Source organism: Saccopteryx leptura, chromosome 5 (genome assembly GCF_036850995.1).
Source record: "Saccopteryx leptura isolate mSacLep1 chromosome 5, mSacLep1_pri_phased_curated, whole genome shotgun sequence".
Classification (NCBI taxonomy): Eukaryota; Metazoa; Chordata; class Mammalia; order Chiroptera; family Emballonuridae; genus Saccopteryx; species Saccopteryx leptura.
This window is the reverse complement of record NC_089507.1, coordinates 148,445,955-148,458,666: the sequence shown is the minus strand read 5'-3', so window position 1 is coordinate 148,458,666 and position 12,712 is coordinate 148,445,955. Positions and strand designations below refer to the sequence as shown.

General features: G+C 55.6%; 1 protein-coding gene across 6 annotated transcripts in view; it reads right to left on the bottom strand.

The window, feature by feature from the left end:
- ASAP2 (ArfGAP with SH3 domain, ankyrin repeat and PH domain 2) overlaps positions 1-12,712 on the bottom strand; it is a 160,908-nt gene that overhangs the window by 10,425 nt on the left and 137,771 nt on the right. For 4 of the 6 annotated variants that reach the window (XM_066385982.1, XM_066385983.1, XM_066385986.1 and 1 more), the window contains 7 exons: positions 11,739-11,928; positions 10,717-10,802; positions 9,654-9,769; positions 8,639-8,706; positions 7,307-7,420; positions 4,992-5,229; positions 1,648-1,782 (listed from right to left, as the gene is read on the bottom strand). In XM_066385982.1, coding sequence (XP_066242079.1) covers positions 1,648-1,782; positions 4,992-5,229; positions 7,307-7,420; positions 8,639-8,706; positions 9,654-9,769; positions 10,717-10,802; positions 11,739-11,928 — 947 coding nt within the window. The remainder of the gene's footprint in view (positions 1-1,647; positions 1,783-4,991; positions 5,230-7,306; positions 7,421-8,638; positions 8,707-9,653; positions 9,770-10,716; positions 10,803-11,738; positions 11,929-12,712) is intronic. The other 2 variants (XM_066385985.1, XM_066385989.1) reach the window with 1 other exon arrangement.

The following is a 12,712-nucleotide window of genomic DNA, read 5'->3' as shown; positions in this document are numbered from 1 at the left end:
ACCTCCCAGCCTTCTTCCCACCAAGACTCTTTCATTAAGAGCTTCCCTTTTTTTCCCTCCTCTATTGCTATTTTGTAAGGAAAAGCCCACTTTTACTGTAGATGTTCAGTAAGCAGTATGGGCAGGGGCGTCCCTCCCAGCCTCGAGTCAGGACTACCACCAGGCTCCCATAAGCCTGGTTTTCTCCTAGGGCATTCTTGCAGAGAAGCCAAGATGGCTGGTCTTCCGCTCTCCACCCTGAAACCAGCAGCAGCAGCAGCAGCCAAGGTGGAGGCCCCGGCCGGGCTCTGGCCATGTCCTGCCCCCGGGGGGAGTTGGGCCTTCTTGGGTCAATCCTCTTTCTGTCCCCAGACCCAGGGGCTCGGCCTGTGTCCCAGGCTGCAAGCAGGGCAGTTTTTGCAAAGGTGGTGAAGAACTGACCCAGTGTAGGCTCCAGTCTGTGAGGGGACAGAGCATGTCACAGACAGGGGGGCTGCATCTCAGCGATAGGACATGCTTTCACCAAGGGTCACTGAGCTGGCGGGATAGGGAGCCAGGCCCGGGACCCACGTCTCCCTCCTGGCCTCCCCCTCCCCCCTTTCCCTCCCCGGCAGACATCAGGGCTCTCCCTCAATTCCCGCCTCTCATCCCGTGTCCTGGTTGAGATGGACACCTGCCTCAGGACGCTGGCACCCAAGGAATCAAGCAGCACCGCTCCTGGGACAGCTGGGGGGGGGGGCACTAAGGTGGGAATCAGTAGAGAGCCTGCCTTTCTTGTCTTTTTTCCCCATTCTTGTTTCCTTTTTCTGCTTTAAAGGAAAAGTCAAAAGGCAGACTCTAGCATGCAAATCTACAGCCCCAGGGATGGCAGACCGAGAGGCAGGAAGTGGGCCTCTGGAAGCTGCTGGTGCCACCTAGGACCTACTGTGTCCCCCTCTGACCTTCCCAGTGCCCCCTCACTATTTGATTTGCATATGTCTGAGCTGGAAGACCCTTGTCTCACCCTCGGGCTCCGGAAGACCCCCCCTAGACACAGCTGCTGCACCCCCGGGGCACCTCCTGTACCTGGCCTGGGCTTCTTTAATCATAACTGAGATTAGGAAGGTCGGAGGACAGAGGGGAATCTCATGAGGCCTAAAGGCAAACCTCGGGGCTGGGTGCCTCTCTCCAGGGCCAGAGCGGGGTCCAGGGCTGGCCTCACCACCCTAGGAAATGCCCTCGGTTCTGCTCGCTGGGGAAAACCTCTCCTCTCCCAGCCCCTCCCCCAGGGTCCGGGACTTTCACCCACAGGTGGATACCGAAGAGAAACAGATACCAGATTACAACCCAAAAAGACTGTGCTCAAATATCGAGAGCTGCCAAATGGGCAAAGGCAAAGCTCTGGGCTAGCGTGGGAAAGGAAGAGCTAAACCAGCGACATACTTGGGGAGACAGAAGAGACTGTGAGCGAGCCCCTTGGGGCGGCGGCCAGACAGATGGCACTCTGTGGCCGGGGAGGAGGAGGCTGAAGGGCTTGGGGACATGGAAGAGCCACGGTCCCCCACGCAAGCCCAAGCACCCACAGTGTCTGCGCAGGTGGGCACAAGGCTCCGCAGCACTGCCCCCACCCAGGGCATCCAGATCTGCAAAGCCCACAGGCAGAAAGGAAAAAGGAAAAACAAAACGTACTGGTAGACGTCACACGGAGAGGGGGCAGCGGTGGGTGGACAGCTGGCGGATCTGACGAAGATCGCTGCCTGCTGACACCGTCCACACTTACAGAGTTTGTCTTCCACAGGGCGTTAGCGGAGGAGGCGGTCTGAACTGCACACACACGCACATGCACACGCAGGTACATGCACGCACAGGCATGCACACACAGGTGCGCACGCACACAACAAAAACAGAAACAGAATACTGCATTATTGATCCTCTCCCTCAGAAAACAGTAAAGATGACCTTCTAGACTAGCATCGAGACCATGGACAGAAGGCTAATTTTGAACAATTCCTGGCCATGGCCGGTTGGCTCAGTGGTAGAGCATGGGCCTGGCATGTGGATGTCTCGGGTTCAATTTCCAGTCAGGGCACACAGAAGTGCCCATCTGCTTCTCTACCCCTTCCCCTCCCCCTCCTCTCCCTCTCTCTCTTTCCTTCCCCCAGCCAATGCTAGATTGGTTTGAGCAAGCTGGCCCCTGGGGCACTGAGGATGGCTCCAGGGTCTTGCCTCAGTGGCTAATAGCTCGGTTGCCGAGCACAGAGCAAAGGCCCCAGGTGGGCAGAGCATCGCCTGATAGGGGGCTTGCCAGATGGATCCCAGTAGGGGTGCGTGTGGGAGTCTGTCTCTCAGCCTCCCCATCTCTCAATTAAAAAAGAAATAAGGACAATTCCTGCCTCTAGTGTCTGGAAGACAGACCCCTGACACACACCAGACACACAGTGCTTCTGGGGCAATGCCCAGCTGGTTTCCTCAGCCTGACTGATTGTGTTTCTCAAATACACCCACTGTTGAAGAGGACAACGAGTACCCGCCATGACACGTCCTGAGCACGGCCCATGATTAGGGAACCTTGGCATCTTACCCGTCCATTAAGCCCTCCCTCTGGCCCGGGCGGAACGGGGGTCATGATCTTGCACGGGAGGAGGACACCTGTCCTCAGATAGAGCATGTGGGGAGAAGGGCACAAATGGAAGACACCAGGGAAGGGCTCTCTCCCACCTCCCACAAACATACTGCTGGGCGAGGTGACACTAAACAGCTCAGGGGACACACCAGGGAGATGGCACTGCCTCAGTCACAGTCCTTCCAATGCCCCACCAGGCTTGGTGCTCTTCCTCTTGGGTGGTGTCTGCTCAGATGCATGGGGGACTTGTGTCTGAGGCTACGCAGAGCTCCCACGGGGCTGGAACGGACTTCACTGCGCAGGGCAGGCCCCATGTCCTGGGGGAGCCTCAGCATGTCTGCCATGGACAAGGTCTGCCCGGTGCAGGCAGGACCGTGTCCACTCCCTTCTCTAGGTGCTGTATGGGGCCTCCATCCTGGACCAAGTGTGGACTAGATGGGAGAATGAGGAGACCCTCTGGAGGCGCTGGCAAGGGTGGACTACAGTCATCACAGGAGGAAATGAAGCTAACCACCAGATCACAAAAGGATACGGGAAGAAAGGAAACCAGACCGCTTGTCCTTAGCCATTAGGAGAGCGAGAGACAGATAGAGATGAAGAGCTTCCACTCCTTTTCTAAACCCAAGAGAGCAAAACACAGCTCTTCCTGCCCGACCAGCGGGGCTGCAGTGGACTGACCGCTGAGCTGGGTGCTGAGGTCCCCGATCCAAAACCCCGAGGTCTCTGGCTAGAGCGTGGGCTCACTGGCTAGAGTGCAGCTTATCTGGCTTGAGGGCGGGATCAGTGACACGATCCCAAGGTCACTGGCTTGAAAAAGAGGGCACTGGTGTGGCTTCAGCACCCCAGTCAAGGCACACATGAGAAGCAATCAATAAAAAAAACAACCAAATAAAGCAAAGCTCGTAGGAGTTGATGCTTCTCACCTGTGTTCTTCTCTCCCTCTCTTCCTGTTTCTCTCTCAAAAATAAAACACATAACTCTCCTGACATGGCACACACAATCAACAAAGGCCGTAACGGGGCAGAGATGACAGAATTAATGCGGATACCTGGACACAGGAGGAGGATGGGGGAAGGCAGGGAGATACTCCAGGGACCCAACCACAACCGCTGCTCTCTCCTGCCCTGGGCCTGTCCCAGCCAGCCGGTGAGGGCGCCAGGGAGAACAAGCAGCTGCGGGACTTGATCTCACGGCTTCCTTCCAGCTCAGGGAACTCCCATCAAGCCTGGGGTGTGGGCAGTAGGTGGGCTTTGCTGGCGAGGTGTGAGGGCTGGTTTCCAGGGCCTGCCTGCCTCAGGGTCTACTCCCTGCCTGGCAGGTAGAGTCCTGAAGGGTATGACTCAGTGATAATGACAGCAGGCTCACCGGCCTTCTCTGGACCCATCTGAGCTGGGTGGGTGGGTCTGCTAGATGCCCCAAAAAGCAGGGAGAGGTGGGGTCAGCCACACGGAGACCCAGAGTGATGGCACGTTACTGACCACTCCGTGCCCAGGCCACCACCGCTCACCTCTACTCCCCTCCCAGGAGCAGCTGCCACACCAATGCGATTTGGGACTTCTCTTGTGACCACCGGTAGACCACAGCAGCCGCAGTGCCTGGACCATGCTCCACCTGAGGCTCCTGTCCCTCCCTGGGAAGCCCCCCAAGACTACTGGCCATCGATGGCCACTTGTTGGACCTGCCTTCAACAGAATCATGGCCAGCTGGCTTCAGTGCTGGGCAAATCACTTAACTTGGGGATGGGGGCTTCATTTTCCATTTTCATAAAAACAAAACGAGCACCTGCTGAGTCAGACTCACTACGTGGTGACACAGTGACTGAGTGGGAGTAGTAGGCTTTGGTCCTTCAGGACCTGGGGGCACCCCAGGGACCATTTTGTATTTTTTACAATTGTCTCCAAGTTAGCATCTTTCTACCCTTCATCTCCTGGGGATCGCAGATATAAGAAGGTGCCAGGTGCCACCAGATGGCCCAGTGCCGGCAGGGGAGGAACAGAAAAGGGTGAAGGCCAAGGGAGGGAACGTGCATGGTGAAAAACAGAGAGAAAGGGACCATAACGAAGGTTGGTAGGAAAACAGCTCATGGACCAGCATCAGGAGCCAGTCCACCTGCTCAGGCCTACGCTGGAGAAGACCCACATCCTCCATGTCACAGAGAGGCAGTACCTCTGCCCAGACCAAGAACCAAGTCAAGACGCTGTACTGCTGTTCTGCACCCTACGCACAATGGCGTTCCCTCAGGAAGCAAACAATGTGACTACTGAACAAAGGCCTTCCGGCAGATGACACACACCATCCTGATGCTGGCCCAAATGTCACCTCATCGGGGGCAGGGCAACTACACACTTCCTCAAACAAGAACCCGGGCCACACCTGCTGTGCGCTGGCTGGGCTACTGGGAGCTCAGTACCTTTGGCCAGGTTCCGTGGGGGCAGCGGGGGGGCACTGGAGGTGCTGGGGGCCATGGGCTGGGCGGGCGACGGGCCGCTGCTCAGGAGGGCTCCGTACGTCTCGTTCTGCAAGAGGCTGGGCACGAAGCTCCTCTGCTTGTCCTTGGACAGGCCAGCGGCATCTCTGGCCAAAGACGCGGCGTTAGAGCCCAGCTGGTAGAAGCTGACTGGCCGGTCCTCTCGCCGACTGGGGCTAGGCTGCAGAGGGGTGGGGAGCAGGTGTGTGAAACGCAGACACTCTGACCTCTCGGTCACAGCGTCCAGTCTACCAGCAACAACCTCAGGTCCACGCCCCTTCTACTTGGTTACGGTGCTTTGGACTCTCAGCAGTTGCCTGAGAGCCACGAGATTTAAAACTCCCTCCTGATGGAAACGCACACACAACAAACAAAAAAGCCACAACTGACCTCTTATGGTTCTTCCTTCTGTAGAAGATTTAAAGTAGAAGCTACTTGTTACTAGCCAGAGTTATCTCCACCCACCCCTGCATGTCCTGTTCATAACCCTGCGTCCTGAGGTTATAGAACAGCACAGCACAAAGCTGCTCTGGGCACGCAGCGGCAGTCAGTCCCCAGCCGCTACAGGGCTAATTCAGGCAAGAGCAACCTTCTCTTCCCATATGAACTGGGGCTCCCAAGCCACCTCTAACTTGGGGCTCGGCAAACCATGGCCCATGGGCTGCCATCTGTTTTTGTTAATAAAGTTTTATTGGAACACAGTCATGCCTGTCATTGACATATTATCTATGGTTGCTTCCGAGCTACCCTGGCAGACCTGAGTGGTAGCAACTAAGACAGTTGATACTGGAGGCCCAAGAGCCTAGAATATTTACTATCTGCCCCTTTAAGTTTGCCAACCCCTGTTCTACCTGAAGATTGTGTGTGTGGACTCATGACTATGGTAAATGGGCTCAGACTCATATTTCAAATGTCAGCTTCATTGTAACAGCTACGGTCCTGAGCAAGTTCCTTAACCTCGCTGACCCTGCTTTTCATCTGTTAAATGGGTATAATTTGAACGGCTTCTCTAATGACTTAGCTTAGCAGGTAGTGCTCTCCCCCTCACGGGAGTATCCACCCAGTCTAGGTTCTGGCCAACCCCACGGCTCAATCCCAACTCAGGTGTGCACAGCTCCATGGCTGCTGGCCCTTCCCACATACTTTTAAATTCCCACAAAGTCCATGGTTTTGTGAACTCACCACACTGCCCTCTCTGCTGGACACAATGCAGTACATGCATGTCAGGGTGCCTAGCCAGAGCACTTCCTGTTGGACTTCTACTTGGACGCTGTCCCCTGCCGCGGCACTGCCCACAGGATGGGGACGTGTGTGTGCCTGATGGACACTCAGCCTGGGCAGGTGTGTCAAACCTTTTCCCTTCGTACGGAAGGAGGGTCTAAAACCAGTCAGCTCTTCTCACGTTGATCCCGTTTTATAGAAAACTCAGCAGAGGAGTTTCTTATTCTGAAAGCCAGTACGCAGGGATGATAAATGCTCCACCCATTAGGGGCGTCCACCAGGTTTCAGAAATGCTGCCTGTACAATTAGACATGTTCCACACACACCGGGAAATTCATGTCCTACAGCACACTGGACAACTGGACACAGCCTCCCCCTCTTGTTCTACTGCAGACGGGAGTGTGGGCTTGGCTGTCTGTCTGAGTCTGACTCTCACTCTGAGACGTGCGTGAAGACAGCCACCTTCCGGGGCCCCCCACCCCCACCCCGACGCGCATGACAGGGAGTCTCACGAGAAGGGACGAGGAGGCAAGAGCTCTCCCTCGGGCCCGAAGTCGGTCTCTAAGTACTTGCTTTGCTGTGGCCAAAGTCAGCCTCTCTCTTAGGCTTCAATGACCCCATTGGGCGAAGGAAAGAGTGGAACCCAAGGAGGGCTAAGGGTCATTTAATGACCTCAGTTATGGTTTTTAAAGCTCAACAAGGTGAACGTGACCACAGGCTGGCTCTGTCACATTAGCCATCATGTGTGTAACTCCCTCTAAAACCCGTGAGGATGCCATCTTTCCTTCACATCAAAAGGTGAGCAGCTGCCTGTGATAACAGAATGAACGTTCCTTTGAATGAGCGTGTGCAGAGCTGGGAGGGAGGTGGCAGGAGTAAAACCCAAACTTGCTGAGATCGAGGGAAGCAAAAAAAACAACAACAACCATGTTTCTTTTCTGTGATCCCACTTCCTGCTCTAGTTACAGGCTGGGAGCCACGCTGCTCTGGACGGAGCTCATGGCAAAACTCGGGGCGTTCTGCAGCCTGGCACCGACCTGCAGTTTCTCCTCCACGTCCTCGTCACTCTCGTCCAGGTCTTCATGGAGCAGTCGCCACTCATACTCGACGTGGACGTGGGAATTGAACCTTCCAGACAAGGCTTGGGTCAGCTGGGAAGAGCAAAGGACCGTGGGTGATGGTGCTCAGGCATGCGGCCCCGGGAAGGAGGGAGAGTGCAGGGTGGGGGGAGGAGAGGCCCCCCGGGACACGGCCAGTGTGGGTAGACCTCTGGGTCTCAGGGTAAGTAAGCCCCCCTTCCCAAATCCACAGATGACCATGAAACTCAAACCTCGTCACTCCCACTAAGTGCTCCATAAACTGCAAGGGGTATTTGACAGCTACGGAAGGATGATCAGCCCGTATGCACTGACCACTGCCCACGGGAGCCAACATGATGTGTGCACAGCCACTAACCCAGCCTTTCTCAGCCTGCAGGAGAGAACTAAGCCCTGCAGAAAATGACGAGGACCACTACTCTCTGAATTCTCTCAAGAAAGGTAGACAGCTAGTTCTGTTCTAGAGCCACAGGAAAGAAGTTTATTCAATAGATACAACTGGATGCTTTAGGACATTAGGGCTTAATTTTCTCCATAGCCAGAGAGTAGCTGTGTGACCGTGGGCAAGTTACTTAACCTTTCTGTTACGTTTCCTCAACTATAAATGGAGATAACAGTAGTAGAAAGCCTCCCGTAAGGTAGTAATCAAAATTAAATGAGTTAATGGACATAGAGTGCTCAGAATAGCACCTATAAGTTATCCTATACTTCCACGGGCATTGGTCATTAAACATTCTATCTACTGAGCATCTGCTTGACAGAGCACAACAATAATCCTCACAGCCTTGCCAACTGGTGTAAATAACTCCACTTTACAAATAAGGAAAGAGAGACTTGCGGCGTGACTGTCCTTAGTTACAGCTGTGAAACCCCCTTGCACACTGGAGTCTGCCTGACCTCGGTGGGCTCTGTCCATGGGCCACACTGCTGCTCCTTCCAGAACAGGACAGGACAGAACAGGAAAAGACAGTGCATTACAACCCAAATGATTTGAGGCTGGGGACAAACGAAAGCTGGGTAACCCCCGGGCCTCTGCTCCACAAGCCCCAGATGATGCTGGGGTGCCTATCCACATGTCCAGCCAGCAGATACAAGCTAGTGTTCCCGGCACCACCAGAAAGGGTGCAGTCACATCCTCTCCGAGGCTCTCCAAATGCCTTTTCCAAGTCGCCCCGTCTAGATCACCGGGCCTGCCCAGGACCCAAACCTTGGGGCCCAGAGGAAACCTGTCCCAGGACGGGTGACCTTGGCCGTTTGGCTGAGCAGACTGACCAGCTCCTCGCAGTGCTCGTGCCGCAGGCGCTTGGCGATGTCTAGCGGCGTCTCTCCTGACTCGTTCGCTAAAAAGCAGGGCAACAAAAAACATCTTAAGCCTCAATATCGAGGCAAGAAAGACACAGAGAAGCAGCACTAAGTTAAATTGAACCTGACCGATGAATTTCAGTGAGTCTGCAGCCGGCGGGGGCTGAACTGCTCTTATAATTATTCTTATAACAGCAGCTGTGTACAGATTTTACAAGATGAGGTTTGCACTAGTCATGAAAATCAAACCACCGAAGGAACCAACTAATGCAAATCAATATCAAACCCGCAGTCGAACAAAGCAGTTCCTCGTGACTCTCTAACCAGAAGCACTGCCGACAGAGTTGCGGGCACCAGACAGTGGCAGATTTTGCACCTCCTCTGAAGCCATCTATGAGTTTGAAATTGTGTGCTTTCTTCTAAATAAGCCTTAGTCAGTGAGGTTTGATTATTCATTTTTAAAAAGGAAACATGGCTCTCAAGCCCTGGTGTGCATCCTTCCTCCTAGTCTCCTCCTCACTCGTTCCCAATAGTCCTCAGAGACATCTCCTAATGACCCACCCCTGGTAGGGGCCCTCAGGCTAACCTGTGCCTAGCTGGACCTCAGGGTCCCGCAGTGGAGAGAGAGGCAAGGGCCAAGCAGACCGAGCAAGGGTCCCTCCTGGAGGAGACTGGCTGCACCTGCAGCCCAGAGCCACAGGTGGCGAGGTCTGAACCTAGGAGGGCCAGATGCCCCAAACCTTGTCCAAAGGCCCCTCAGCCGCAGGGCCCATCCTCTGCTCCTTATCCATAGGATGCCTGCAATGATGGATAGTCTACGTGTGGGGGAAGACGGCCACTGGACACTAAGGCCTCGGCAGGCCCGCAGCACGTGGCCGGGGAAGGCCCTTCTCTCCAGAGGGCAGGTTTCCCTGTGCTCAGCCCCGACGGGAGCCCGTGCCCATCCGCACCGCTCCCCATGCCGCCGCGGCCGGCGCCCACTCACCCATCTCGATGGATGCCTTTCCCCGCAGCAGGAGCTTGAGGCACTCTGCGTTGTCGGTCAGGCAGCAGTAGTGCAGGGCCGTGCTGCCCTTTCCGGTCTGCTTGTCCAGGTTCCCGCTGGCCCGGGGACAGGGAAAGAGGAGAGAGAACAGTGAGTCACGGGCCAGGGACCAGGCTGCCCGGGCAGGGGACCAAGACGTGAGCAGGAGCAGCGAGCCATCAGAATCCCCGAGAGGATTCCCCTCTTGACTCTCCCGTGGGTGGGGGGGCCAGCGCCACCCCTGCTCGCCTGGATGGGGCGCCCTTGACTTGGGGCGCCCTTGACTCGGGCCACCAGGGGCCTGACAGTGACGACGGAGACGGCCAGAGAGGGAGCTAGGCACCTGTGCTGCACCTGAGCAGGGGGCCAAGGGAGAACCACCCTCCCAGCCAGCCCTGGACTACCACATCCCTCCCACCTTGCCCTCCTGCGTCCCCGCCAGTGCCCAGAGGCTGCAGGGAGCCCGTGTGCCTTGCCCGCCCTGTCCCACAGAAAGACAGTGAGCATTCCCCATCATATTACAGACATTTTCATCAGAAAAGGCAAAAGCCATTTTTCCAAAGCCCGGAGTCCCAAGGCCCCTCTGAGCCTGCTTGTCCTGGACTGGCCCTGAAAACAGGCTCAGGGGGGACTATAAAGGAATTTCAGAAGTTTGTGCAACATACAATAAGACCAGGTCATCCCAGAAAGGCACTCATGTGCCTCGGACAAGATACAAGCCACTCAACCACTGGTGGGGCCACACTCAGTCTGCTTCCCGGGCCTCGGTGTCTCCCTGAGTCCCAGACACCAGGACTGCACCCTGAGGATCCCGCGAAGGGGTCCTTCCTCTCACGCCAGGCTCCTGTAGGACTGCACAGGAAACCCTGCCCTGGCTGCACTTTCCCCGTCCACAACTCACACTCAGACCTGGGGAAGTTCCGGCACCTAGGCCACACGACAGGTGCAATGAGGTAGCCGCTGACTCCTCCCTCAGAACCCCAAGGGACAGAATCAAGCACCTCCCTAATCCTAGACTACCTACCTGTTCTGAACTAAAAAGTCCACTATGTGCAGAGAAGTCCGGTCCACGGATCTGACGGCAAGGTGGAGGGCGGTCTCATCGGGCTCCTGCAGAACAAACAGAGATGGTCTAGCACCCCCAGGGGAACCGTCCACTTGGTGTACAACCCTCTCTTCCAAAAGCCTATTCCTCTTCCCTTCAAAAAAATTCACCATGGCGCCTCTCCAACCTCACAGTCGACTCTGCAGGAACCTGCTATTCACAGATAGGGTGCTATCCTGTCCTTGTCCCTGTATTAATACCAGAGAGCCAGTAGGCAGGGGTCTCAGTTCAGAGGCTCTAGGAAGATTCCCAGGCCTCCAGGACACCAGCTTCTTACACATGCTCCCTGAATACAGATAGGTGTACATTTCAAAAAACGAGGTCCGTCTTTCATTCTACACTGACAGAGAAGGCCTCAACGCTACTAGCTGGGACATCTTCAGTTCCTAGTGGGGGTTGCCTGACCAGCACTGCCTTTTCTGAGAGGAAGTTCCAGCGAGTGGGGGAGAAGAGGCCAAACGAGGATTACTGCAGGTGGGTGCGGGAGCTGGAGGTAAGACCCCTCCCTCTGGCTGGGACACAGCTCAGAGCCGCGCATGCCCTGCCCTGGACCGCTGTGGCCCGACTTCTCTGTCTCAGCCCTGTGCGCCTTCATTCTGGGGACAAGGAGGTTTCAAGGGAATGTGTGTGTTTGCAGACAACCACCTGTGGAAGGAGTTAGGACACACACAGACAGGGAGACCCCACCCTCTCAAGAAAGTTCTTCAGGAGAGTGGGGAATGTCTCTGTCACTCGGGATCCTTCAGTGGGTGGAAGGCTCAGGAGCTGAGCTGCAGCCACCCCGCCCCCAGTGCCCAGGAGGTGCTGACGCGGCCCCCACAGAGCTCTATGCCGACCTCCTGCCGAGAATCCCGCTACTTCATCTGCATTTCTATTCCATGGCCTTGAATATGCTTTTCCCTCTTTCCTTCCTTTGGTTCAAAGCAGCAAGTCATGCTCACATGTCCATTGGCCAGTGGGATTTTCTCCGTAAGATCCACACCGTCGGCGTACGCTCGCAGCAACCCAAAGATGTCCCTCGTCTTGACTGCCTCGCACAGGCTGTGAAGTTTGGCCACGCTGTCAGCGTGTTTCTTCCTCGCGTATTTCCTCTCGATGTACTTAGCAGTGATGTAGTCCTTCCTGGCGGTCCTGAAAGCAAACGCAACTGCCTCGTAAGTGACCAAGGGCCTCTATTCAAGCACCCAACATCCGTTCATCTGTAACAGTTTTTCTTTTTTAAAAAACGCGAACCCCACTCTTAATAGGAGGCTAGAAGCAGGGAAGCAGCCTGCATTCATGGAGACACCGTGAGCATGTTCAAGACGTGTTGAAACCTGATTTCCAACATAGGAGGCCTCATGGCCCAGTGCAGGGGCCCCGTGGCCTCACCCAGGGTCCCAGTACTGCTGTGCAGGTGGACGAGACCCCTCTAGGGGTGGGGCTGCCTCTCCTGCAAGCCTCGCCTCTGCTCACCCTCCTGAAGTTGTGTCACCACCCCTCCAAGCCACTCCCGCCCCAGCCCGTGTGCCTATCTCCAGGCCTCTGTTTCCCTGGGTCCCTCCACAGGGAGTGCTTTCTGCGCCTTCTCTCCTAGGAAACCGTTCACAGGTCACCAGGACTGCCCGGTCTGACCTGGCCTGTCCATGGTGCTCTCTCAGGTGGTCTACCTGCCTGCCTGCCTGCTCACGGCTCTGTGATATTTACTGCTGTGACATCCGTGCCCTAACTACCCCTCCCCAGCCCCCACGTTTTTCTGAAAGGCTGAGGAGGCTTTTGGAGAAAAGCAATGAAGTTAGTATAACAATACAACTCGCTGTGGTTCAGTTCTGGAGGACTGGGCGTAGGTGAGGGTCCTGAGTCATAGAAGAGAAACAATTCTGTGAGCAGACTCAAATCCGGCTGCCTCCCCTTCCTGCCTGCCTATATCTGTCAA